Raw genomic sequence first — 22,936 nt, 5'->3', positions numbered from 1 at the left:
AACAAATGCACAAAAAATTTGTTTTTTGACTCCCAAAGGATGTGTTTGCACTGATTGCCACTTTAAAGGGTGGGGGTACCTGAAATCCCTCTCATGGTGCTTAGCCTTGCTGTTGGGTGACCCTGAGCGTTTCCTTGGCTCATCGAATGGAAGTCCCTGAGGTTTGTGTTCTGTTTTTTTGTTGTCTGAGGTCTTTGTTTTCGAACCTTTGGTACAGCAAACTGTTGTAGCAGCTACAGAACTACTCACCAGCGTGACACAAAGTCAAGATACTCTTCGGCACTCAGAAAAGGTTTTTTTTCAAATCTTTCTTTAAAAATTGTAAAATATATTTTGTGCAGAATTTATAATGGGGGAGATGATTGTGTAATTTATTAAGTTCCTGACTTTTTTTTTTGAAATAAAACCTGGATTTCGATGACGCTTTTGAACTCTCTCCCGAGAAATGGCTTTCCTTTCGGTCAGCACCACGTCACCTAGCTGCCAGGTGACAGAAAGGTTTCCTTGCTCTGCTAGAATCCTAGTGAGCTGTAGGAGTACTCGAGGTGACTTCAGGGTGGAGAAGATGCTGGGCTGGCCAGGAGCTGTGCTCCGTGTGTGGGTAGCGGGGCTCTGGCAGGTACGTGAGGTGCTGCTGGAGGACTTGTTGGAGCCCAGCCCCGCTGGAAGTGCCAGCAGCTGGCTCCTGGACCAGCTGAGATGAGCCCTGGCCGCGTGGAGCCTTCTGCTGAGCCTCTTCGGAATCAAAGCGCTGCTCTGCTGGGTGTGCTGCTGCCTTTTATAAGATGGGATTAAAGAGAGAAGAAGTCTTGCAGCCGCTGCGTGCTTGGAGCTGTTACCACAAGCAGAGTGAGTACCACCCTGGGCCCTATGGAAATCTCGGGCAGGCTCTGGCTGCCCTGTTACTGGTGTGACTGGATTTGGGGCTGTGAATAGAGGCTGCTGCTTTCCTGGGCGCTGCTGCTGCTCCTCCCTCTGAAGCAAGCCTTCCCCCTGCAGGGAATGGGGGCTGGAATAGGAAACCCTCACCCAGAAAACCTCCAGCTGTTCCTCGGTGGGTGAGCCCCGTTCCCTCCTCCCCAGCACACTGCAAACCCCATGCAGGGAGCTGAGGGCTGGTAGCAGTGTCCCCTGGCACATTTTCCTCCTGTGTGTGGGGTCTGGACTGTTTAACCCAGCCTGGTTTTGTTGGGAGCTGGTGCCAGGGCTGTGCGGGTGGCTGCTGGGGCTGACCCAGCTGTAAACGGTGTCCTGAAGACCACAAGGTGCTGGCATCCCGCTGGTCTCACCTGCCCTGAGAAACCTTAGAAATAAAGGTGAGGAAACGCGATTCCTTATACATGATACAAGAGGCTGAGGTCGTTTGCATGCTTTTAATTAGAAGTGCTCCAGAACAAAGGGCTGTGCAGGCTGGGAGTGGGACTAGCACAAACTGGAGCTGCTGTAAATCATCCTGTCCTCCTGTTTTTACCCCACCAGTAGCCTCGTGGATGCTGCTGTGCTTGCACCGTCGCCTGGAGTTTTGTGTTCCCTGGTGCTGCAGCCAGGCAGGTCCCCGCCTGGCCAGGAGCTGTGGTTAAATCTGTAAGTCAGCACAGGCGTTGCAAAAGAGAGAGGGTTTGGGATTTACATTTTCTTTCCCATTAAAGGATAAGCACCTTAAAGGATCAGCACCTTAATTAAAGGAGAGAGCTGCACCTCTGGTTAGCTCTAAGACCGGTGACTTTAAATACAGACACAAGTTAAATCCCTCCCCCGTGAAATGGAGAAAAGCAAACCTACACACTTGAAATATGCCTAGCGCATGGAAAACAGAAATTAAAATCTGAAGAAACGCTGTTACAGACCCTGGAAGTTAAATAAAGCTGCGTGTCAGTTAAATAACCCAACCCCTGCTTTATTTTGCTCGTTTTGCAGAGTGCAGAGTCCTCGGGCAGGGTTTGCCCGGGAGCTCCCCGCTCCGTAGCGAGCTGCTGTTTGTGTTTGGTGCCCTGTGCTCGTTCAAACACCGCTGTCCTTCGTGCCAGCCAACTGCAGCCCCCGCTGCAGCTCCAGCGCTGTGTTGTGGTGGAGATAAGGCCCTGCAGAGCTGCCTGCCCCTTGGCAGGATGCCCTCGCTCTGAAGCAACGTCTCTCTCCTTCGTGCAGTGCCTGAGCACTCGGGTGGACTCTGGACTGCAGGCAGCACGGGGAGAACCTGCAGGGCTTTGCCCCTCGCTGCACTGTCACCCAAATCCTCTCTGGGATCCATCGTGAAGTGTTCTCAGTCCTCACTGGCAGCCTGTGCTGTGAGCCCCAGAAGCAGAGCCCCTTGGAGAGCTCGTTACAAGTTTTTAAACATAAATTGTTGTTCGTTGGCAGCTCAGGAACTGCTGAGCACTGGCTGGGTTTCGTTTCCTTTTTGCTCAGGAGCGGTTCATGCAAAGTGCTGGCTATTCTTACACGCAGTTGAGGAAGAGGGATCTGTCACAAGCTGTCCGGGGTGCCTGCACTGTGCGTGGGGAAGGTTGGGAGGTCAAAATTACAGCCTGAGCTGCTGCTGCTTCTCCCCTCTGACCACCAGAGCTGTGAGATTTGGGGGCACGGAGGAGCTGAGCGACCCCAGAGATCAGCCAGCAGCCCCAGTGCCTCGCTGCAAGAGGAGCCAGGGCCCAGGTGACGTTCTCCTCTTCGAGTCCCTTTGTTCCCAGATGAGTTTCCAGATTATCTGGGTGCCTGGAGCAGGAACAGTTCCTGAGGGATCTGGGCCCCGTGGGCTGAGCTTGGAGGTGGCGAATTGGGGCTGTGGCTGCCACGGGCCTGGGGAGGAGGAGGAGGAGGAGGAAGGCAACCTCCCTTTGGTGCCTCTCCCATAAATCCTACTCCTTTCAAATGCTTTAACCAGGTAATGTATGCTGGGTTTGGGTGCTAGAGGACGTGGCTGATGTGCTTTGCATTTCTTGAAGTGGGTGAAGGGAGCAGCAGCGTTAGAATTGGAAGTGCTCTGGGGTTTGAAATGAAAACAACACAAAAATATCCATGGGTCCTTCGCAGCAGGTGGAGGATTCAGCCCAGACACTCAGATTTTGGAGACCCCTCCATCGTGGTAACCTTCCCTCTCTCAACCTGCATCCATGGCCCAAATACTGACTTTTTTTTTTGCTTCCCAGGCTGGCACAGACGCAGCGAGGCCAGCCTCTCCCTGCAGCCTGGTTTGGAGCCCTGCCCGCCAGCAGGGCACGAACACCTGCGTGAGGCTCCGTGTCCTCTCCTGCGCCCGACCGCTCTCTAGTTCCTACTTGCATGAACTTGTGGGTGGCTGCCTTGGACGAGGTGTTGGTTTCAGATTTATTTATGCCCATTTGAGCCCTTGATATTTTTAAACTCATATAGCAGGCCTTCCACTCCTGCTCCGTCCCAGAGACACGTTGGTGCATCTCCAGCCCTCTGGCTCGCGGCCATACAGCCTTCAGCCTGCCAGCTCCTTGGGGCTGCTCTCCCCTCTGGTATTTACATGGGCCTCAGCCCAGAAAGGGCTTCTGCGGGCTGGGAAAGTGAACTGGCAAGTAGCAACAGATGGCGATGTTATCAGCTCCCTCAGCCACGTCTGCACCTGGTCCCAGCGGTGGCGAAGTGATTTGCAAAGGAGAAACGCATCTGGAGAGGTGACTGAGGGCACCTCGAGCCCTGACCTCCATCCCGTGGGCAGGCTGAGCTCCAGAGGGGTGGATCTCCTTATTTACCATTTGTTTGCAGTCTGGGTTGTTATTTTTCATTTTCTGTTATATCCTGGTGTGTGCTGGGCGTTTTGGGACCTTCCCTGGGAAGCCCAGTGGTGCTGAGGGGTCAGCCCTGCCTCCACATCTCTGTGCCCCAGGCAGACCTGTGGGACAAGGGGCTGGTGTTTAATTATACACCATAGTTTTTTTTATTATTATTATTATTATTATTTGTATTTTGACTATACAGAGAGCCCTTCTCTGCCTTGGGAGGCTTTGGAGGAGCAAGGCTGTGAGCTCAGCCTATCCACGCCAAATTTCCCTCTGGAGATCAGCTCATCCTCCCCACAGTCAGTTGGCCACGGACAGCCCCGGACCTCCTCCCGCTGTGGCTGTCGTAGCCTCGGGGCCGCTCCTCCTGCTCCTCGGGGCTGTGGCAGGGCCCCGGTGATCTCACAGAGCCCTTCTGGGGAGCCGTGCTTGGGTGCTCGACCTTTGGGGACTTCCCCCACCTTCTGTCCCATCGCAGGCTGAAAGCATCCTACAGCTGCACCCAAACCTGTGGCTGCGACCCTCCTGTCATCATGGGCCCGTCAGTGCTGAAGCCATAAGACAATCAGGTTTAATTAAAATAACGAGAAGCTTTAAGGGTCCGTGGGGCTAATAAATGCCACCCAGTGCCTTTACAAGAGGCTGATTAATTGGGGAAATCACTGAAACCACTCCCTAGAAATTGAGGTGACGGCCCCCACACCCAGGGCTTGAGCTGCCTGGCCTCCTGATGCCGGGGAGCACCCCTCAAACCTCCCCTTCTGCATCCCCCCAGGAATTTGGCTCGTGTAAATTTAATTCAGCACTAAGTGTCTGCTGCCTGTGCCCCCCCCCCCCTTCTGTCTGTCTGTCTGTCCGTCCTGTTCCCAGGGCAGGGGAAGCGGAGGCGCTGGGTGGAAGTGCATCACGGGGACACGCCACAGAAAAAGGGAATCAGAGCGGCTCTTACTCACGGCCGCCTTTACCAGCAGGGCCGCCTCAATTCCGGCTCGGAAAATAAACCTGTCTGGAGAAACAGCCGGTCCTGTCGCTTGGTGTTAAAACCGAGGTGGGTGGGGAGCAGATCCCAGTCCTGGCACGGGTTTCTCAGCCTCTTGTCCCCCTCCCCTTCCCGTTTTCCTCTGGAGCATCCCGTGCTGTCTGGGTGCCGCTGGGAGCACAGCTCGGGGTGTTCCTCCTCCCCAGCTCTGTCCCTAATTTTGTTTTTGCTGGGGTTTTGCCTGTGCCAGCAGAGCCCAGCGAGCCCTGCTGCCTCAGATTTTGCTCCAGCCTCACCTTCGGGCTTGATTTTTCCATCCCTGGGGGTGCTGGCCCTGACCCAGCCCCGTTCCCAGCACTGGCAGCGACACCAGCAGTGACACTGGTGCTGCGGGAAGGAACTGGTGTGGGGCAGGCAGACTTACAGCAATGTCCCCCCTCCTTAAGGGAACCTGCAGGTCCCGTGCCAAATTTCGTGGCTTTGTCCCTGGTGAAGCCTCCTGGTTCCCTCCTGGATGTCCGAAGGATGCAGGGAGCTGGTGCAGGTCCCTGGGGTTGTTTGGCCTCCTCAGCACAAGCTTTTGGGGAGCCCGGGTCCCATTTAGGGTGGGCTGTAGGGCCCGGGGGATGCTCGGCCCTCCGGGAAGGGGAGAGGGCAGAGGTAAAAATAACCCCCTGGGCTGGCTCCGGTCCCTGTGGCTTCCTGCAATTTACAGCCCTTCCCGGGGGAAGAGGAGGCAGGAACCTGCCTGGCTCTGAGCTGGCTTTGACCCTTTCACCACCGACCGAGGAGGCTCCGGGACCTTTCCTTGCTGCGGGGACCCTGGGGAAGGGGGGATCGCGGGGGGCTCCTGCTCTGGAGCTGGGCTCAGCATCTCCAGGGCAGGTGGAGGGGGGAAAAGCCGATGCGGTGGGTGAGCTTCCACCCTCCTGCTCCTCATTCAAAGGGTTTGAGGGGTGGACAGGGTGGTCCCCTCCGAAAAGGAGGCAGAGGTTGCTGCTACCAGCCCCCGAGGGGCAGAGCGTGGTGGGGAGCCCGTCCCTAAATCAGGATCCCGGCCACACTCCCATAGGGAGGCAAAAAGGGCTGGGAGAGGAGCTGGGGCTGCAGGAGGAGAGGGGTTAATGCCGGCTGTGCAGGGCTTTGGGGTGCTCAGGCTGTGGGAACGGGGACCCCAATGCCAGCAGGGTGCTGGCACGCGGCGGCCGTGCTGACGGGGCTGGGCCGGGAGGGGTTAATGGGGTGGCTCTTCCTCCCCCTCTATATGAGGCTCCTGCGGCTCTGGGCTCAGTTTGCTGCTGGCGGCTGCGGGGACAGGAGCAGCGGAGACCGACGGAGCCACCCCTGACCCCTGCGAGGGCCCAGGTGAGCGAGAGCATCCTCTGCATCCTCTGCTGCCCCTGCTGCTGGGTATGGGGCTGGGGGTATGGGGACGCTGGCACCCTGTGCCCCGTGAAGGGTGACGGGACCACGTGTGGGGGCAGCAGCCCTTGAACCGCCCCAGAGCTCTGCCCGAAACCCGGGGAGTTTTGGGATTTTGCAGCAGGACAGCTCCGTGCCTCAGTTTACCCGGCTGTAACAGTGGGGGCTGCATGTCGGGGCTGAGGGCTCCCGGCTCTTTGCTCTCTGTTAGCCACGTTCTGCCCGTCCTCACCACGTCCCCAGAGCGGGCTCCTCACGGCCATTTGGGTTTCTGCTGAGGGCCACCATCTGCTTCGGGCATTTACAGCCCCCGGCCAGGCCCCACCTCCACCGCCCGATTTATGGCCCTGGCCCCGCACTGCTGCCTCCGAACCGTCCCCATCCTCTGCTGATGCTCGGGTAAAGCTGAGCAGGAGCCGTGCCCGCAGGGCTCACAGAAGCCCTCTTGAACCCACAAATGGAGGTAGGAGAGGCTCAGAGGATCGCTTATCCCAGCGCTCGGGATCCCCGTGCTGCTGAGGGACCGGGGAGGCCGGGCTGACCCCACTGCCCCCGCTGCCGACCGTCTGCCGCAAGCAGCCTCCGCTTAAAATAAACCTGCCCCGAACTCTTTTGTTTTCCTTCCCGAAAAGGGAAACGGGGCCAGGACCCAGCCCAGGCCAGCGCCACGGGGAGCCGCGATGCCCGCACGGCACACGGAAACCCTGCTGGCCAAAACGGCCCCGGCCAACGCGGCCCCGCTGCCGGCAGGCTGGGAGGTAGGGCCAGGGCCGCTCGCCGGCTTCCCCGCACTGTCTTTGTTCTGCTGTCCCTGGGCTCATAAAGATAAGGCGGTGGCTGCGGTATTTTTTCCTGTTTGAAGCCGCTCTTGGGAGCTGGGTGAAGCCGGCGGATGCTCGGCGCTTCGCTCTTCCTGCCCGTGATTGTTCCTGCAGCAGCTCGCGGGGCAGGGGACAGCCCCGGTCCCCTCTTCACTCCCCGTCCTTCTGCCGGTGGTGCCGACCCCATCCGTGGCCCTAACCCCATCCGTGGCCCTAACCCCGTCTCTCCTCTCTCCCCCCAGGGCCGTAGCTGAATCCGGGAGCCCAGCAGCCTTTTGGGGTCCCCGTCCCACCCGGAGCCGGCTGGGGACCACCAGGCGATGGTCCCCCTGGGCAGCTCCCCCCGAGCACCGTGCTCCCCCGGCGTCTCCCCCCTGCGCCTGCTGAACCGGGGCCCCGAATACCTGCGGGAGCAGGTGGCGGGGGGCAGCGGGGGCCGCACGCCCAGCGCCGTGGAGCGGCTGGAGGCCGACAAAGCCAAATACGTCAAATCGCAGCAGGTCATCAACAGCCGGCAGGAGCCGGCACTGCGGGGCTGCTCGCCTCGCTTCTCCCCCCGCGGCCGGCGCCTGCTCGCCCTCCAGCATTGCCACGAGCTCTGCCAGGGCTCGGAGCTGAGCCGCGACGGCCCCCGCAAGCCGCCGTGCCCCCAATCCCCCGTGCTGCGGAGGGGAGGCAGCGGCAAGCGCCTGCTGAGGCCCGACTCGCTCATCATTTACCGGCAGAAACGGGACTGCCCGGTCACCAACAAGGAGAACAAGGGCTACGGGCTGGTCAGGCGCCTCTTCCAGGGGCCGCTCAGGGACAAGCCCCCCGGCTCCCCCCCAGCCCGAGGGCTCCCCGCAGCCGCCGAGAGCCCCATGCTGTGGGTGCCCACGGAGCGAGAGGAGCCGAGGACGCCGGGCACCGCCGCCAGCAGAAGCAGCAGCAGTGGCAGTAACAGCTTCCAGCTGCCCGGCAGCCCTGTGGCGCAGCCCCCCGAAGCCCCCAGCCCGGCCCAGACCCCCGCTTCGTCCCCCGGCCCTATAAAGCCAACGCTGGGGCTGCGCCTGTCGCTGCCGCTGTCGGAGCAGGAGCGCTTCTTCAACTACTGCGGGCTGGACCGGGCGCTGGTGGAGGGGCTGGGGCAGGAGCGCTTCGTGCCGGCGGGCTGGGACAACGCCTCCTCGGCCAAATTCCCCGGTTCCTGCGAGTGGGAGCCCAGCCAGGCCTCGGGGGGCAGCGGGGAGGACGCGGGGCCGGGCGAGGAGGAGCAGGACGCCCGGCTCTGCTCCGCCGTGTCGGTGGTGGAGCGCAACGCCCGCGTCATCAAGTGGCTCTACGGCTGCCAGCGAGCCTGGGCGGCCGCCAAGGAGTCCACGGTGTGAAACCAGGAGCCCCCCAAGGGGGTCGGGGAGGCAGGACGCGGCCCCTTGCCCGGGCTGGAGGAGGCCAGCACCGTGTCGGTGTCCTCGGCCCCGGCACCGTGGGGCTGCTGCTGGCCGGCAGGGACACCGGGGCTGCCCCTTGGGGGATGGATTTTGGGGTGTGGAGGCAGGGCTGAGGGTGGGGGGTGCCCCAGGGGCTCCCCTGGGTGAGTTCAGCCCCAAACCCAGGGGTCCGCAGGCTGCTGTCCCCCGCTGGGTCCCCTCCTCTCGGTCCTCCCTGTTCCTGGATGTGGGGTGGGGTGGGGGGCACAGCCTGAGCCCCCTCCTCAACGCCATCCTCACCAGGAAAGGGGCTGTCGGGCCGGGAGGAGGGCTCAATAAACCTGTATTATTTTTTTTTAGCCTGTCTGTGTGTGGTTTCTGCCAGCAGAACTCAGGGGCGATGCTTTGGGGCTTGGGGTGGTGCCCCCCAAATCCCTCCAGAGGATCTGGGGCAGCTCTGAGGCCTTGGGGACACGATGACCGGGCTGCTGGGAGAGGGGGCACGAAGGCAAAGAAAGCACCACAAACACCACAAACACTCCGGGAAAAGGCACTTTGGGGTCTTTAGCCTCCTCTTGCTCCTCTAGTTGCCCTTGGGGGCGTTTTTATTTCGGATCTCAGCCAGCTTGCAGGCCAGGAAGCCCCACCTGAAGGCCCCTTCCTCCGGCTCCCTCAGGTCGTCGGGGCCCTCGTCCCCCGGGGGCTCCCCGGGGCTGTCCCCCGGCTCCGTCGTTATCGGGGGCTCCTCCGGCTCGGGGGCCGCCGCCTGCTGCCACTTGGTAGCCAAAAGATCCCAAAAACCGGGGGGTTTCGGGGCGGGGGGCGGCTCTGCCGGCGAAGCAGCCAGCGGGCTGGGGGGAGAATGGGGTGGGGGGCGTCACCGCAGGGCCCTTCTCACCCAACCCACCCCGTCCCCAATACACCAGGGGGTGTCCGAGCCCCCCCAGGTGACGGGGTGGGGGTGATATTGGGGGTACGGAGCCCTTGGGGGGGGAGGGGGTGTTTTTGGGGCCCCCCCCTCACCGAGCCACCACTTACTGGTCGGGGCTGAGCAGCCGGTGCTCGTCCTCGCGGGCGAAGAGGGCCGAGAGGCTCCGCCAGCCCCTGGCGCCCACCCCCTGCACCTGGGGATCGAGCATTTTTTTTTGGGGGGGGGGGGTCCCACAGCAGCCCCCCCCCCCCCCCTTCAACCCCGTTGCCTCTCCTCATCCTCACCTTCCTCGCCAGCTGCGCCACGGGGCCGGGACCCTCCTCAGCCGGCACGGGGGGCTCGGCCGCCTCCATCAGCTCGGGGGGGTCTCCCTGTAACCAAAACCCCCCCGGTGAGGGCAGGGGGTGGCCGGGGGGCTCTGCCCACCCGTGCCCCCCCCCCCCCCAAATTACCTCCTCGCCCAGGGCCTGCAGCACCCTGGCCTTGTAGAGCCCCCAAAAACCCTGGGTCATGGCGAGGGGCCGAGGGATGGAGCCGATGGGTGCCGGGGAGCAGGACGGGGGGGGGTGTGTGGGGGGTGTGGGGGGCCCCCCCCCGGTGCCACCCACCGATCCGGTGTCCTCATTAAAGTTTTAGGGCCCGATGCACAAAGGGGAACCTGAGCCCGAGCTGGGGGCACAGCGGGTGCGGCTGCTACAGGCACCCCAAAGCCCCCCCCCCCGCCTCGGTCCCCAGTGACCCTCACCCCAAGGGGGGGGTAATGGGGGTGCATGGAGAGCATGGGGGGGCTGGTGTTGGGGTCACTGCTGTCCCCCCCCCCTCCCCGTGTCCCCAGTGTGTAACTGATCGGCCAGGAGGAAATGTGATCGGTGGCCTTGGGGCACTGGGGGGGCACTGGGGGCACTGGGGGGCACTGGGGGGGCACTGGGGGCACTGGGGGGCACTGGGGGGACACTGGGACTGAGCTTGGGACCCTGGGGGCAGGACGGGGGGGGGCAGCCGTGGGGGGGCAGGGATGTGCTCGGGGGGGTGTGGGGATGGGGGGTGGGCAGGGCTGGGGGGTGACACAAGGGGTGACACCAGGGGGGTGACACCGGGGGGGAGGGGTGACATTGTGGGGCAGGGGACACACTGAAGGGTGACATGGGGGGGTGACACCAGGGGGTTGACACTTGGGGGGTGACATCGAGAGGTGGCACTGGGGGGGTGACAGAGGGGGCTGACGCCAGAGGGGGACAATGGGGGGTGACACTGGGAGGGGGGGACATTGAAGGGTGACATGAGGGGGTGACAGCGGGGGGTGACACCAGAGGGGGATGCTGGGGGGGGGATACAGGGGAGGTGACACCTGTGGGGGAACACATGGGAGGTGACACTGGGGAGGTGACACGGTGGGGGGATGCTGCGGGGGGGGTCAATGTGGGGGGGTGACACTGGGAGGGTGACACCGGGGGGGGGTTGACACTGGGGGGTGGGGGACACACTGAAAGGTGACCTGGGGGGGTGACACCAGGGGGGTGACACAAGGGGGTGACACCAGGGGGTGACACGGGGGGGTGACACTGAGCGGGGTGCTGCTATGGGGGGAGGTCACACTGACGGGTGACCCCGAGAGCTGACACGGGAGGGGTGACACAAGGGGGGAGGCGCTGCCCCCTCCAGCACGGACCAGGGGGCGGAGCCTATCCCATCGTGGGCGTGTCCACGCGCGAAAGGAGGCGTGGCTAAATCAGAGGGGCGTGTCTCCGCCCTCCTGCGCCTGCGCAGTGCGTCCCCGCGGCCTCACGCCGCGGCCATGGCTCCGCGCAGCAGCCGCCGCACGGGCGCGCACCGGGCCCGCTCCGAGGGGCGCCGGGCCAAGACCAAGCGGCGCCGCCGGGACCTGGACGAGATCCACGCGGACCTGAGGCCCGGCCGGGCCGAGCGGCTGCTGCGCCAGGAGCCGGACCCCGACCTGCCGGGCTGCGCGCAGTTCTACTGCCTGCACTGCGCGTACGGGAACGGGGCGAGAATGGGGGGGGGGGGCAGGAGGTTTTGGGGGAGGCACGGATCTGGGGGGGCGAGAGGGTTCTGGGGGGGTGATAGGAGCAGAGGGGGGGGAGACAGGACCCAGGGGGTGACAGGGTTGGGGGAGGGGGGTGACAGGTCTGGGAGGGTGGTGACAGGTTTTGGGGGGGCGACAGATCTCGGAGGGTGGTGACAGGTTTTGGGGGGGCAGAAGGTTTTGGGGTGGGACACCAGGTTTTGGGGGGCCACAGGTCTGGAGGGGCGATAGGGTTTTGGGGGGTGACAGGACCCAGGGGGCGACAGGTTTTGGGGGGGGTTACAGGTTTTTGGGGGGCAACAGGTCTGGGAGGGTGGTGACAGGTTTTGGGGGGGCAGTAGGTTTTGGGGGTGCCACGGGTCTGGGGGGGTGACAGGTCTGGGAGGGTGGTGATAGGTTTTGGGGGGACAGAGAGTTTTGGGGTGGGACACCAGGTTTTGGGGGGGGTGACAGGTTTTGGGGGAGCCACAGGTCTGGAGGGGCGATAGGGTTTTGGGGGGGTGACAGGAGCAGAGGGGGGGGGAGACAGGGCCCAGGGGGTGACAGGTTTTGGGGGGGGTGACAGGTTTTTGGGGGTGACACGTCTGGGAGGGTGGTGATAGGTTTTGGGGGAGGGCAGCGGGTTTTCGGGTGGGACACCAGGTTTTGGGGGCGATGACAGATCTGGGAGGGGGGTGACAGGTCTGGGGCAAGGGTGGCAGGTTTCTTGGGGGTTCGACAGGGTTTTGGGGGGTGACAGGACTGGGGGGATGACAGGTTTTGGAGGGGGAGACAGGGTTTTGGGGGAGGTGACAGGTCTGGGGGGGGCAACAGGCTTTGGGGGGGGAGATGATAGGTTTTGGGGGTGGTGACACATCCAGGAGGATGGTGACAGGTTTTGGGGGGGCAACAGGACCCAGGGGGCAACAGATCTGGGGATCCTGGGCTGGCCTAGGGTGGGGGTTCTGACTCCTTGGGGGTTTATTCTACATGGGGGGCGGATCCTAATCCCTGGTGAGTTGGTTCTGGAGGTGCAGGGACCCCAAATCCCCCCCTGACCCCATCCCCTCTCTGCCCCCAGCCGCTACTTTGTGGACCTGACCAGCATGAAGGAGCACTTCAGGTCCAAGGTGCACAAGAAGAGGTAAGGAGGGGGGGAAGGTCCTGAGCCCCCCAAAAAACCCTAAGGGCCGATCCCCGAGGGGGCTGCGGTGGGGATTCACCGTGCTTTAGGGCACGGCCGTGGACGGTCCCAGCACCTCTCTGCTCACCCGCAGGCTGAAGCAGCTGAGCGAGGAGCCCTACACGCAGGAGGAGGCCGAGCGCGCGGCGGGGATGGGCTCCTACATCCCCCCGAAGAAGGTCCAGGTGCAGACCCAGCCGCTGGACGAAGTGCTCGAGATGGAGGCGTCCGGCTGAGCCCCCGGGGCCGGGCTGCTCCCGTCGCAGGTGCCGCTGAAAGGACGTCTTTGTCCCCAACCCCATGACAAAGCCACGCTCCGGGACGGGCACAGCGCTCCTCCTCGCCGGGCGCTAACGAGGAGAAGGAGCCAACGAGACCCCGCGTGCCCCTGTGTGTCCCCGTTGTGGGGACAAGACAGGCAGCAACTTGCTGCAAACCCTGTGCGCTCCTCTCTTGGCTTTTGGGGCGGTTTTAGGGCTCTCCGCGGGTCAGAGACCCCCGTTAGTCACCCATTAAAATGCGTCACCCACCGGGCTGGCGTCGAGAGCTGTCTGTGAGCGTCTGATTTTTGGCATGGGGGGAGCTGCGCGTGTGAATGAAGCCTCCGTCGAGCGCTTGGGTTCATAGTAAGCAGCTTTTTGTGGGGTGGGGGTGAGCTGGTGTCCTCCCCAGCAGGTTTGGGGCTTCTGGAAACACCACCACTGAGTTTCGGTGCCTTAAAACTCACTGCACGGGGGTGATTTAATGCTCCTAGAGGGCTGGGGCTGTGCGTATGGCACGATTCATCCCCCTCGCTGCGTCCCCATCCCGGGGGTGACGTGGCCCCGGTGTCACCGCTGCGGGTTCCCACAGGGCGGGCTGAGCCGAGCAGCTGGAGGCAGCACGACAACACCACACGGCTCTGCAGGGAGGGAAAAGATTTATTTCCATGCAAGCTGCCCGGATTTGTCCTCCCGCTGCCTGGGGGAATCAGGGCAGCTGCAGGCAGCAGCTCCGTGCCCGTCTCTCTGTGGGGTCGGTGGGTGTGGGGAAGGGGAAAGCTGCGGCTGCTGGTCCCGGAGCTGCCCCCTGCTCTTCGCCTCGAGGCCCCCGCAGGAGCTGGCCCTATATCCCGTGGGTTCAGGAGGCTGATCCTGGCCCCAGCCCTCCCCGCTGCTGTTACCTAACGCCGCTCAGCGCTGACCTCCTTTCCTCCAGCAGGGCTGGCAGCAGGCACAGCACGTCCCCGTGCTGCTTGTAGGGTCAGCGAGAAGGGTGTGAGGGACCCCAAACCCCTCTAACAGTGGGGTCTGTCCGTCTGCTCAGCCCTCGGTCTCGTGGCCGCATCCTGCTGCCTGCTGGGGACTCGACATCACGGCAACGAGTCCCGGGGCTGTGCTGGTGGCCCTGGACCCTGTTGGCTGCATCCTTTTAGGGTCTGGAGTCGATTTATCCGTTTCCCAAAGCTGAGACAGGCGCATGTGTGTGTCCCAGCTCTGTGGCATCGAGGTGTGGTGGGGCCGCATCCAGCAGCAGCTCCTCTCTCGGGGGGGAAAAGGGTGTGGGGGGGATGCCAGGGCCTGGCTGGGGACCTGGGGACTGTCCCCATGGTCCCCGCTCAGGGCTCGGGGGGGGTCTTGGCAGGTCCTGCCATCCTACAGGCGCTGTAGAGGGAGAGGCAGAGCCCGGCGGCTGCCAGCAGCAGGGCCAGGGGGGGCAGCGCCCGCTCCTTGGGCTCAGCGCCCCGTCCTGCCGCCAGCTGCATCTGGGGGGGGAGAGGAGAGGGAAAAAAGGGGAAGAAGGGGGAAAAAAAGGGGTGATGCCACCCCCAGACCCCTCCCAGGGGACAGCCCCAGCCCACAGCCTGCCCTGAGCGACCCCAATGCACGCACAGCCGGGATATGGGGAAGAAAGGGGGGGGCTTTTTCCAGCGGGGTGCCCCCACCGCAGCACCCACAATGATTTTGGGGTGCCCCCAACCCCAGCCCTGCCCCAGCGCCCCCACCACCAGCGTGGAGCCGGGACACGGCTCCAGCATCCAGCAGGCCTCGTGGGGAGGATCGGGGGGTCCCCGCTCGTCGCCCCCACCCCCAGTTTTTACTCGCCCCTTACCTGGAGCAGGCGAAAATACCCCGGGGTGAGGCGTCGGGGCCGGATGATCATGGTGCGAGGGGGGCAGCAGGATCAGGCCCCGCGGCCCCTCCGAAAGCGGCGGCGAGCGCGGCGCCGCTGTCAGCAGCGATCAGCGCCCGCTGCTCCCCCAAGCGCACACAGCACAGCGGGGGGGGGGCAATGGAGGCGTTTCGGGGGGAACCGGGGCGGGTTTGGGGCCGGGGAGAGCCGGGTGCTGAGGGGAGGCAGCCCCCGGCTTGCTGTAGGGGAAGGGGTGGCGGTGGGGTTGGGATCGGGGGGCGAAATCCTCGTGGTGGGGAGCGGGGTGGTGGTGGGGGGGTGCACTGGTGTCAGGAGTTGTGCCGGGGCTCAGCCCTCGCTGTATGGCCGGGGGGGTCCTGGTTGTGTCCCCCTCGCCTCCTCCTCGCCTCCTCCTCGTCTCCTCATCTCGTGGCCTTCAGAAAATGGAGTTTGGGGCCCCCCCGAGCCGCGCTCGCCATCGTTCCCCGCAGGGCGTTTCGACGGCCGCCCCGGGGTTGTGAGTCACGCAGGGCGCGTCGCGGCTGCCTCGCCCCACTGGGGCCGTACTGGGGCCGTACTGGGCCGTACTGGGAGAGAGGGAGCGGAGGGAGGGAGGCCTCGGTGAGCGGCACCCGGGCGCGCCAATGGGGCCGGCCTGACCTGGCGCAGGTTTGTGGCGGGGCCGTGCGCTGGTTCCGGCCCTGCCGCCGCCATGGAGCCCGTGGGCGCCTGGGGCCCTGCACAGGTGGCGGCCTGGCTGCGAGGTGAGACCCCAAACCCCCCCCCCAAAAAAAAAAAAACCCAAAACCCACCCCCACAGCCAGCTTGGGGGGCCCCAAACCCCATGGGGGGGACCCCAGTGGGGTGGGTGGGGAGGAGGAGGGGGGTGGCTCTGCTTTGAGGACAGCGCTGGGGCAGAGATTCCCCCCAAAAAATGATCCCTGGGGGGGTGATATTTGGGGTGGGGCGGGGTGGGGAAGGGGCTGTGTGTGTGTCCCCACACCCAGGTCATGGTGCTGAGACCTGGCGGGCTCATTGCACGGATGGCACCCTCCCAATAGCCAGGCGTCACCCCCAAATGAGTGACACGGGGGTCACCGAGCCAGGGGACAACGGATGGGGGGGGGGGCTCAGAGCCCCCCATGGTCCCCCCCTACCCCGTTCGCCTGGCTCTAGGGGAGGGTTTTTGGGGCAGGGCTGGACGCGGCGGTGCAGGGGTACCCCTTCGAGGCCTGGGGGCTGGCGGGCACCGAGCTGCTGGGGCTGTCGGCGGGGGGCCTGGAGGCGCTGGGCGTGCGGCGCGTGGGGCACCAGGAGCTGCTGCTGGACGCCGTGGAGCAGCTTCGAGCCCTGGTGAGCCCGGGGCACCCATGGGTGCTGCTGGGGTGAGGGCTGGGTGAAAGGGAGGGGGGACGGGGGTAAGGTGGGCGGGGGGGAGGGGGGAAATGGGGAACACTGGGGGGGATGGAGGGGGGATTTGGGGGTACATTGGGGGGATTAGAGAGGGGATTTGGGGTTATCCTGGGGGGGGTGGAGGAGGGACATGGGGGCACCCTGGGGTGGATGGAGAGGGGACACGGGGGCACCCTTGGGGGACATGGAGGCACCCTGGGGAGAATTGAGGGGGGATTTGGGGTTATCCTGGGGGGAATGGAGGGGGGATTTGGGGACACCCTGGGCTGGATGGAGTGGGGACATGGGGACACCCTGGGGTGGATGAGGGGGGACATGGGGGCACCCTGGGGTGGATGTAGGGTTTTTAGGGGGACACGTGGAGACACCCTAGGCTGGATGAGACACAAGGGGGCTATCCAGGGCTGGATGAAGCAGGGGGACACGGGGACCCCCTGGGCTGAACGGAGAGGGGAACGCGGGGTCTTGGAGCCCCCTGATCTGCATCCTGCCCCCCCCGCTCCCCTCTGCAGGACACGGAGCTGGCGAGCACCAGCCTGCGGACGCTGACGGAGGGGCTGCGGGACCTGGCGCTGCGCACCCAGACCCTGGTGCTGGAGGGGCCACCCGGGGGTGTCACCCCCCAGCCGCCCCCTTTCGCCCTGCTGGCCTGCGTGGTGGAGCTGATCGGGGCCGCCAAGGGGCTCTTCTCCTGGCTCAACAGGTCCGGGGCGGGCAAGTGGGGCACCCATGGGTGCCGGGCGCACCCCGTGGTTGGCGCTGAGCTCTCTGCCCTGCTCCCCAGGTACCTTTTCTCCACCCTGAACGACTTTTCGGCCAGCAGGGACATCGTCCTGCTCTGCGCCCGGCTGGCGGAGGTGCTGCAGGCGGTGGGTGCTCGGGGTGCACTGTCCCGTGCCCCCAAACCTCTGTGCGATGTGGGGGGGGGAGGAGGAGAAATGGGGTGAGGGGGAGCTCCCTTTGGGGTCCCCCCTGGCTGGAAAAGGGGGGGCTGATCCGTCCCGCTCAGCCCTGTGCTTTGTCCCCCCCCCCCAGGACTGCTCGGCAGTGGAGAGGAACGGCCAGATCCTGCTGATCGTAAGTGTGGGGTGAGGAGGGGGCTGCAAATTGTGGGGGGGGGGGTCCTGGTGGTCCTGCCCTCCCCCCCCATCATCCCCGTGTTTTCACCCGCAGTGCCAGCACATCGTGGGCATCTGCGAGAGCATCCTGGGCTGCAGCCCCCCGGCTCTGCTGGACCGCAGAGCTGTGCTGGAGCGCGTGGGGCTGCTGCCCCCCCCCGAGCCATGGGGTAGCCCCCCGGCATCTCCCAGCACCCCCACGCTGCCCCCCAAACCATGGGGCAGCCCCCCAGGATCCCCCAGCACCCCCACGCTGCCCTCCAACCCACTGGTGAGTCCCCCGGTGCCCCCCACCTTCCCTTTCCCGTGTCCCCCCCCCTCACACAACCCCTTTTTTAGGGCCTGGACATCATCTCCACCAGCTCCTGCCTGCATTTCGTGACCGCGAACAACTTGGAGGTGAGCTGGGGGCTGCCCCCCCCCACCTGCCACCACCCCCCGCTGTCCCCCGCTGTCCCCCTGTCCCCGTTTTAGCCCCAGCCGTGGGAGATGCTGCCCCCCCCACCCCGCTGCAGCCCATGGGGTCGGATCCTGGGAGCCCCTCCAGGCCCTAACCCACCCCCCCCGTCCCCAAATTCGTGGGTGGCTGCGTGCGGCTGAGATCGGGCAGCTCATCACAGGGATGGGCCCCGCTCTGCGCCCCCATCCCACCAGCCCCTCGCCCCCCTGCGGCTGCCTGGCCCCAATTAGGGTCAGGCCCACGGGTTAATGATTAACCCCCCTCGTTAACCACCCTCCTCCCACCGTCCCGTCACCCCCTGCCCTGGGTTTCCCAGGCTGGGACCCTTCCTGAAAGCCCTCTGCCCTGCCTCTGCCCCAGGCCCTGGCGGCGCAGGGGGGGCGCATCCTGCCCGGAGATGAGATCGTGCAGGTCAACGAGCAGGTGGTGGTGAGTCGGGGATGGATATGGGGTTTTGGGGTGCATGGGGGCGTGGGTATGGCCGGGAGGTTGTGGTTGGGGAACCCGGCACAGCTCAGGGCTGCAGGATGCTCACCTCTGGCCGGGGGAGGATTTGGGGGATGCAGGAGCCGGGGTCAAGGGGGATTTGGGGTCTGGGAGGGTGCATGGGGCCGGGTTTTGTCCCCCAGTCAGCAGGGTGCTGTGGCAGGTGGGCTGGACACGCAGCAACCTGGCGAAGAAGCTGCTGGAGAAGGCGAGCGGGGTGACGCTGGTGCTGAAGAAGGTCCCCCTCAGCCCGCCTGGCTCCCCCCTGTCCCCCCGGCAGCAGGTGAGCAATCCCAGTGCTCCCAGTGCCAAACTGGGCTGTGCTGGGAATCGGGCAGAGCCGGGCACCTCCAGTACTGGCGGTACCTACAGCCCGGGGGTTGTGGGGGTGTCACCCCAAAACGAGGCGATGCTGCGGGACGCAGGCGCTGAGGCTCCATCCCCAGGTGCCAGGAGCCTTTTCGGATGCTGTGGATCCTCCCGGCGCCAAAAGCAGCGAGTGCCCCGGCAGCCCCGTGTCCCTGACGTCCAGGTGAGCCCCGGCCTCGTGCCCCACAGCCCCAAACCCCACGGCCCTAAAAACCCCACAGCCCCATCCCCAGCGGGACCGGCGGCGTCGCGGCGGCCGAGCGCAGCCTGGGTCAGCTGCCGGCAGTCTTAAGCAACGATGACAACGGCAACAGCCCCAAAGTGCCTCTGTTTGTAATTAATTTGCTTGGTAACGTTTTAATGGGGCAGAAACTATATTTAGAAATGACCCTTCTCCTCTCCCGGAATGGAAAGGCGTCCGCACAGCCGTTGGCGCCGCGGGCCGGGCTGAGCTCGGTGCCGCTGGGAGATTTTCGGGGTGGGGAGCGAGGCTGGTGCCCGGGCTGGGAACCCCGCAGGGGATATTTTTGCAGCTCAGGGGTTCTTTCTACCCCCAGTGTGGCTGCCGACGTGGATTCGGGGCCAGACTCTGCACCGGACCCCGGCACCGACGAGGAGGACGAGCGTGACACGAGGCTGCCGGGGGAGGATTTGAGCGAGCTGCCCCCGGCACCGCTCGGCCGCGGTAGGAGGGGAGAGGAGGGGAAGGAGCCGCTGCTCCCCACGGGACGGGAGGCTGTAGGAAGGCTGTAGGGAGGCTGCAGGGAGGCTGCAGCCCCGCTCACTCTTCTCAGGTGCTGTGGAGGACACGGTGTGGGAGGCCAGCACCCCACTGGGCACCCCGTGCTCGCCACGCACCCCCACGGGGGGGGCAGCCCCCAGGATTGGGGCTCAGGGCACGGAGCCCGGCCAGATCCCTGGGGAGGTGAGAGCTTTTGGGGACAGCTGTAGGGGAAAAGGGATTTTTTATGTCCTGCCTGTTCCCAGTGAGGACAAGCTGCCGGGCTTGCTGCTGCAGGGGGGGTGAGGTGGGGGTCTCGAGGGGCTGCTTGGGGTGGGGGTCTCGGTGGTGCCTCACAGCGCTGCCCTCGCCTGCCTGCATCATCCCTAATTACTCATCCATCCCCTTCTAGGGCAGCCCCGAAACTGGACGTAGACCCAAAGGTGAGCATGGTGCTGCCGGGACTGGTGCCAGCAGAGTGGGGAGAGCCGGGCAGGGGGCTTTCCTGCAGCTCATCCCCCCCCCTTCATGCTGATGTGCCCCCAAACCCTGCGCCCGCAGGAGTGGCCACCAGGCTGAGCCGCCGGCGGGTCTCGTGCCGGGACCTGGGCCGGGTGGACTGCGATGGCTGGCTCCTGAAGAAGAAGGACCACGTGGGCTTCATGGCCCAGAAGTGGAAGCGGTGCTGGTTCGTGCTGAAGGGCCACACGCTCTACTGGTACCACCACCCCAACGTGAGTGGGGACGCCCTCACGCCCCCCAACCGTGGGACTCTGAATGCCGAGGCGGGCGCTGGATGCAGCCGTGTCTCCCCTGCAGGATGAGAAGGCTGCGGGTCTCCTCAACCTGGCCAGCTACAACCTGGAGAGCACGAGGGAGCAGAAAAAGAAATAGTGAGTGGGCGCCGCGGTGCCAGTGGGGTCCCCGCGGTGCTGAGGATGCTGAAGATGGGGGCTCGGGGCTGGCTCCGGTCCCCAGGGAGCCCCAGCAGCACGGGCAGCCGCCCGCTTGTCTTTCCCCCAGCGTCTTCCAGCTCTCCCACGAGAAGTACAAACCCTTCATCTTCGCCGCAGAAACGCTGGCGGATTTAAGCATGTGAGTAACGCGGCGGCCCCTGACAGTCCTGCCACACCGGGATGGCGATGACCCTCTGTCCGTCTGTCTGTCTGTCTGTCTGTCCGTCCTTTTTTCCCCCAGGTGGGTCAGCCACCTGATAACGGCCAAGACGAAGCACGCGCTGGCCCACCAGCCGGTGCCACACAGGGAGGAAGGTAACAGGGGACATATAGTACGGGGATATATCATATATATGGGGACGTATAATATATATAATGTATAATATATATAGGACATATAATACGGGGACAGCGGGGAGCTGTGGGTGGGAGCACCGGGAGCTTTGCCCGTGGTCTGGGGAAAAAGTGAGAAATGTTCTTTGAGAGGAGGAGAGCTGGGGTGATGCTCGGCCCCTGGGGGGGCTGGGGGTCCCTGCCCCGCTGCTGGGACCACCCCAGGACCTTCTGATCCCTCTGCTCCTGCTGTCCTCCCCCGTGGCCTCCAGACTGCTACAGCGAGACAGAAGCCGAGGACCCCGATGACGAAGCTCCCCGGCAGGGCTGTGACTCGGTGAGTGGCCCTAAGGGACATCCCAAGGAGGGGACGGGAGGTCCTCACCTCACCTCCCGCCCTGTCTCTCCTGCAGCCAAAGAAAAGGCTGCAAAACACCCCAGAGAAAGGCCAGCTCTTCCCGGCCAGCGGCGAATCCAGCAGCACGGCCAGCAGCCCCCAGGGCAGCCCCCGACCCTGGTCACCCGAGGGTAGGTGCTGGGGGATGTGGGGGCTCCGTGCCCTGTGCTAAATGGGGTCCCCATTCCCTGTCACCCTGTGACCGACCTCCTCACAGCCACCCTTTTGCACATGTGTGTGTGCAAGGGGGAGTAAATCGAGCCCTTGCAGTGCTGTTGTTCTGCATTTTGTGCCTTCACCCCCATTTCGATCTCAGTCCCGGTCCCCCCTTTGGATGTGGGGTGTTCTCACAGGCAGGGGTGACCCCACAGGGTTTCAGGGCTGCCCCAAGCTCTGGTGCCCGTCTGCTCACCCAGAGCCTGGCGAGGAGGACCTGGAGAGCCTGATGCAGTGCCTGAAGCAGGGGGGGGTGTCCCTCATCGGGCGGCAGCGCTTCCTGACGCAGGAGCAGTGCCGCAGGTCCTTCGTCCGGCGCAACAAGAACCCCCACATCAACGAGAAAGTGCACGCCGTGCGGGCCCTGCAGAGCACGCTCAAGGTGGGAGCCCCCAGCCCCTGGCCCTACCCCGGTCCCTGCACGGCCGCCCCAAAAAATGACCTTTTTCCTTGGCAGGCGAAGCTGGCGGAGCTGCAGGCCCTCGAGCAGCTGCTGGACGACGCCACGCTCACTTCGGAGAAGTTCACGCGCTGGAAGGAAGAGCACCAGGACCTGTACCAGGAGCTGCAGGAGTGCTGGGCACAGCGGCAGGGCCAGGATGGCAGCGGGGAGCCCAAGGCCGAGCAGAGCCCCCCAGGAGAGGCAGCCAAACCCTGACACCCCCCAGGATCTCTGGCATCTCCATAAAACTCATGGTGCTGCGGGTGCTCTGCCCTCCATGGGGTGGGTGCATGGCAGGATTTGGGGTAGATCTGAAGGCTCAGACCCCTTCTGCTACATTGCCCACGGGAGCGGGACGTTGCAGGGATGCTCTTGCTTTTTATTCCAAGGACGTTTTGCCTCGGCCACATGTTCGCAATTTGGGGCCTTTTCCTGGAGGACCACGCTCCCACCGTGTGCCAGCGTGGTGCCTCTGCCTGGGCTCTCTTCTGTAAATAAAAACCGTGTCGGTGAGGGCTGGTGGTGCTTTGGTTTTCCTGGTGCTGAAGTGTCAGCACCTGCAGCGACAGCCAGCCCCCACTCATGCCATGTGCCACCGTCCTCCCGGGGAAGGAGACGGCAGAAAGGTCCTGCCCTCCCTGTGCCGCCCGGTCCCTGACAGACGAGCCACAGCTGGATGTGCGGATGCTCTTTATTCACCTAAAACCCGTGCAAGAATTAAACCGCAATCAAATAGCAGGCAAGGAAGCGTCGACGCCAGCTTCATTTCAAGTGAAAAACTACCAGCCAGGAGGTAAAGATGGGGAATGGTGCAGTGTATGAGGAGTGGCGGAGGTCCCTCGGCTGGTTCAGCCCCAGAGGAGGCTCTGCTCCCTGGGGACAGCACCAGGACCCCAGGGAACAGCATGGAGCTGGGGCAGGGGAGGGGCAGGGTGATGGTAGGGGAAGGTTCTGCACCCAGGGGGGGTCAGGGACAGGCTGCCCAGGGACATGGGCACGTCCCCGAGCCTGAAGGAGCTCAAGGAGCATTTGGGCAGCGCTGGGAGCCATAGGGTCGGGTGCTGGGGGACTGGGACTTGGGGACACTGCAGTGGGTGACACTGGTGGGGGGGGCACGGTTGGAGCAGGTGAGCTTGGAGCTGTCCTCCAGCTTTAATGGCTTTAGGGGGCTCCTTCTCCAAACTTAATGATTTTAGGGTTCCTTCTCCAGATTTAATGACTTTGGGGGGGGGGGGGGGGGGGGGCTGCGGCCCCGTTGCTAGGCAACGCCTCCCCTCCGCCGCTACACTGCGCATGCGCAGCAGCACAGCCGGCGCCCCGCCCTACGGGTGGGCGCTGCGGGCACTTCCCTTCCGCTACCCGCCGGCGGGGCGGGGAATGGGCGTTGGGGCCAGCC

General features: G+C 64.3%; 4 protein-coding genes across 4 annotated transcripts; 3 read left to right on the top strand and 1 right to left on the bottom strand.

The window, feature by feature from the left end:
• The first annotated feature begins 7,291 nt into the window (after nucleotides 1–7,291).
• On the top strand, nucleotides 7,292–8,360 carry FAM110D (family with sequence similarity 110 member D). Its single transcript, XM_032202368.1, has one exon. The coding sequence runs from the start codon at nucleotides 7,292–7,294 to the stop codon at nucleotides 8,336–8,338; it is 1,047 nt and encodes a 348-aa protein (XP_032058259.1). The 3' UTR covers nucleotides 8,339–8,360.
• Nucleotides 8,361–8,963: 603 nt separating this feature from the next.
• Nucleotides 8,964–9,823, bottom strand: C23H1orf232 (chromosome 23 C1orf232 homolog). Its single transcript, XM_032202110.1, has 4 exons — nucleotides 9,764–9,823; nucleotides 9,596–9,682; nucleotides 9,419–9,504; nucleotides 8,964–9,231 (listed from the first exon to the last, which is right to left on the bottom strand). The coding sequence occupies exons 1-4, from the start codon at nucleotides 9,821–9,823 to the stop codon at nucleotides 8,964–8,966; spliced, it is 501 nt and encodes a 166-aa protein (XP_032058001.1).
• A 1,274-nt stretch (nucleotides 9,824–11,097) lies between these two features.
• Nucleotides 11,098–13,069, top strand: ZNF593 (zinc finger protein 593). Its single transcript, XM_032202279.1, has 3 exons — nucleotides 11,098–11,303; nucleotides 12,416–12,478; nucleotides 12,612–13,069. The coding sequence occupies exons 1-3, from the start codon at nucleotides 11,107–11,109 to the stop codon at nucleotides 12,751–12,753; spliced, it is 402 nt and encodes a 133-aa protein (XP_032058170.1). The 5' UTR covers nucleotides 11,098–11,106; the 3' UTR covers nucleotides 12,754–13,069.
• Nucleotides 13,070–15,341: 2,272 nt separating this feature from the next.
• On the top strand, nucleotides 15,342–21,756 carry CNKSR1 (connector enhancer of kinase suppressor of Ras 1). Its single transcript, XM_032202471.1, has 20 exons — nucleotides 15,342–15,393; nucleotides 15,825–15,982; nucleotides 16,555–16,745; nucleotides 16,827–16,911; nucleotides 17,078–17,119; nucleotides 17,216–17,431; nucleotides 17,500–17,559; nucleotides 17,957–18,049; nucleotides 18,270–18,389; nucleotides 18,553–18,638; nucleotides 19,033–19,213; nucleotides 19,609–19,639; nucleotides 19,758–19,930; nucleotides 20,016–20,089; nucleotides 20,220–20,291; nucleotides 20,394–20,467; nucleotides 20,758–20,822; nucleotides 20,899–21,013; nucleotides 21,299–21,480; nucleotides 21,556–21,756. The coding sequence occupies exons 1-20, from the start codon at nucleotides 15,342–15,344 to the stop codon at nucleotides 21,754–21,756; spliced, it is 2,271 nt and encodes a 756-aa protein (XP_032058362.1).
• Nucleotides 21,757–22,936: the final 1,180 nt, after the last annotated feature.

The sequence above is a fragment of the Aythya fuligula genome, chromosome 23 (assembly GCF_009819795.1).
Source record: "Aythya fuligula isolate bAytFul2 chromosome 23, bAytFul2.pri, whole genome shotgun sequence".
Lineage (NCBI taxonomy): Eukaryota > Metazoa > Chordata > Aves > Anseriformes > Anatidae > Aythya > Aythya fuligula.
This window is presented reverse-complemented; position numbering and strand designations above follow the sequence as displayed.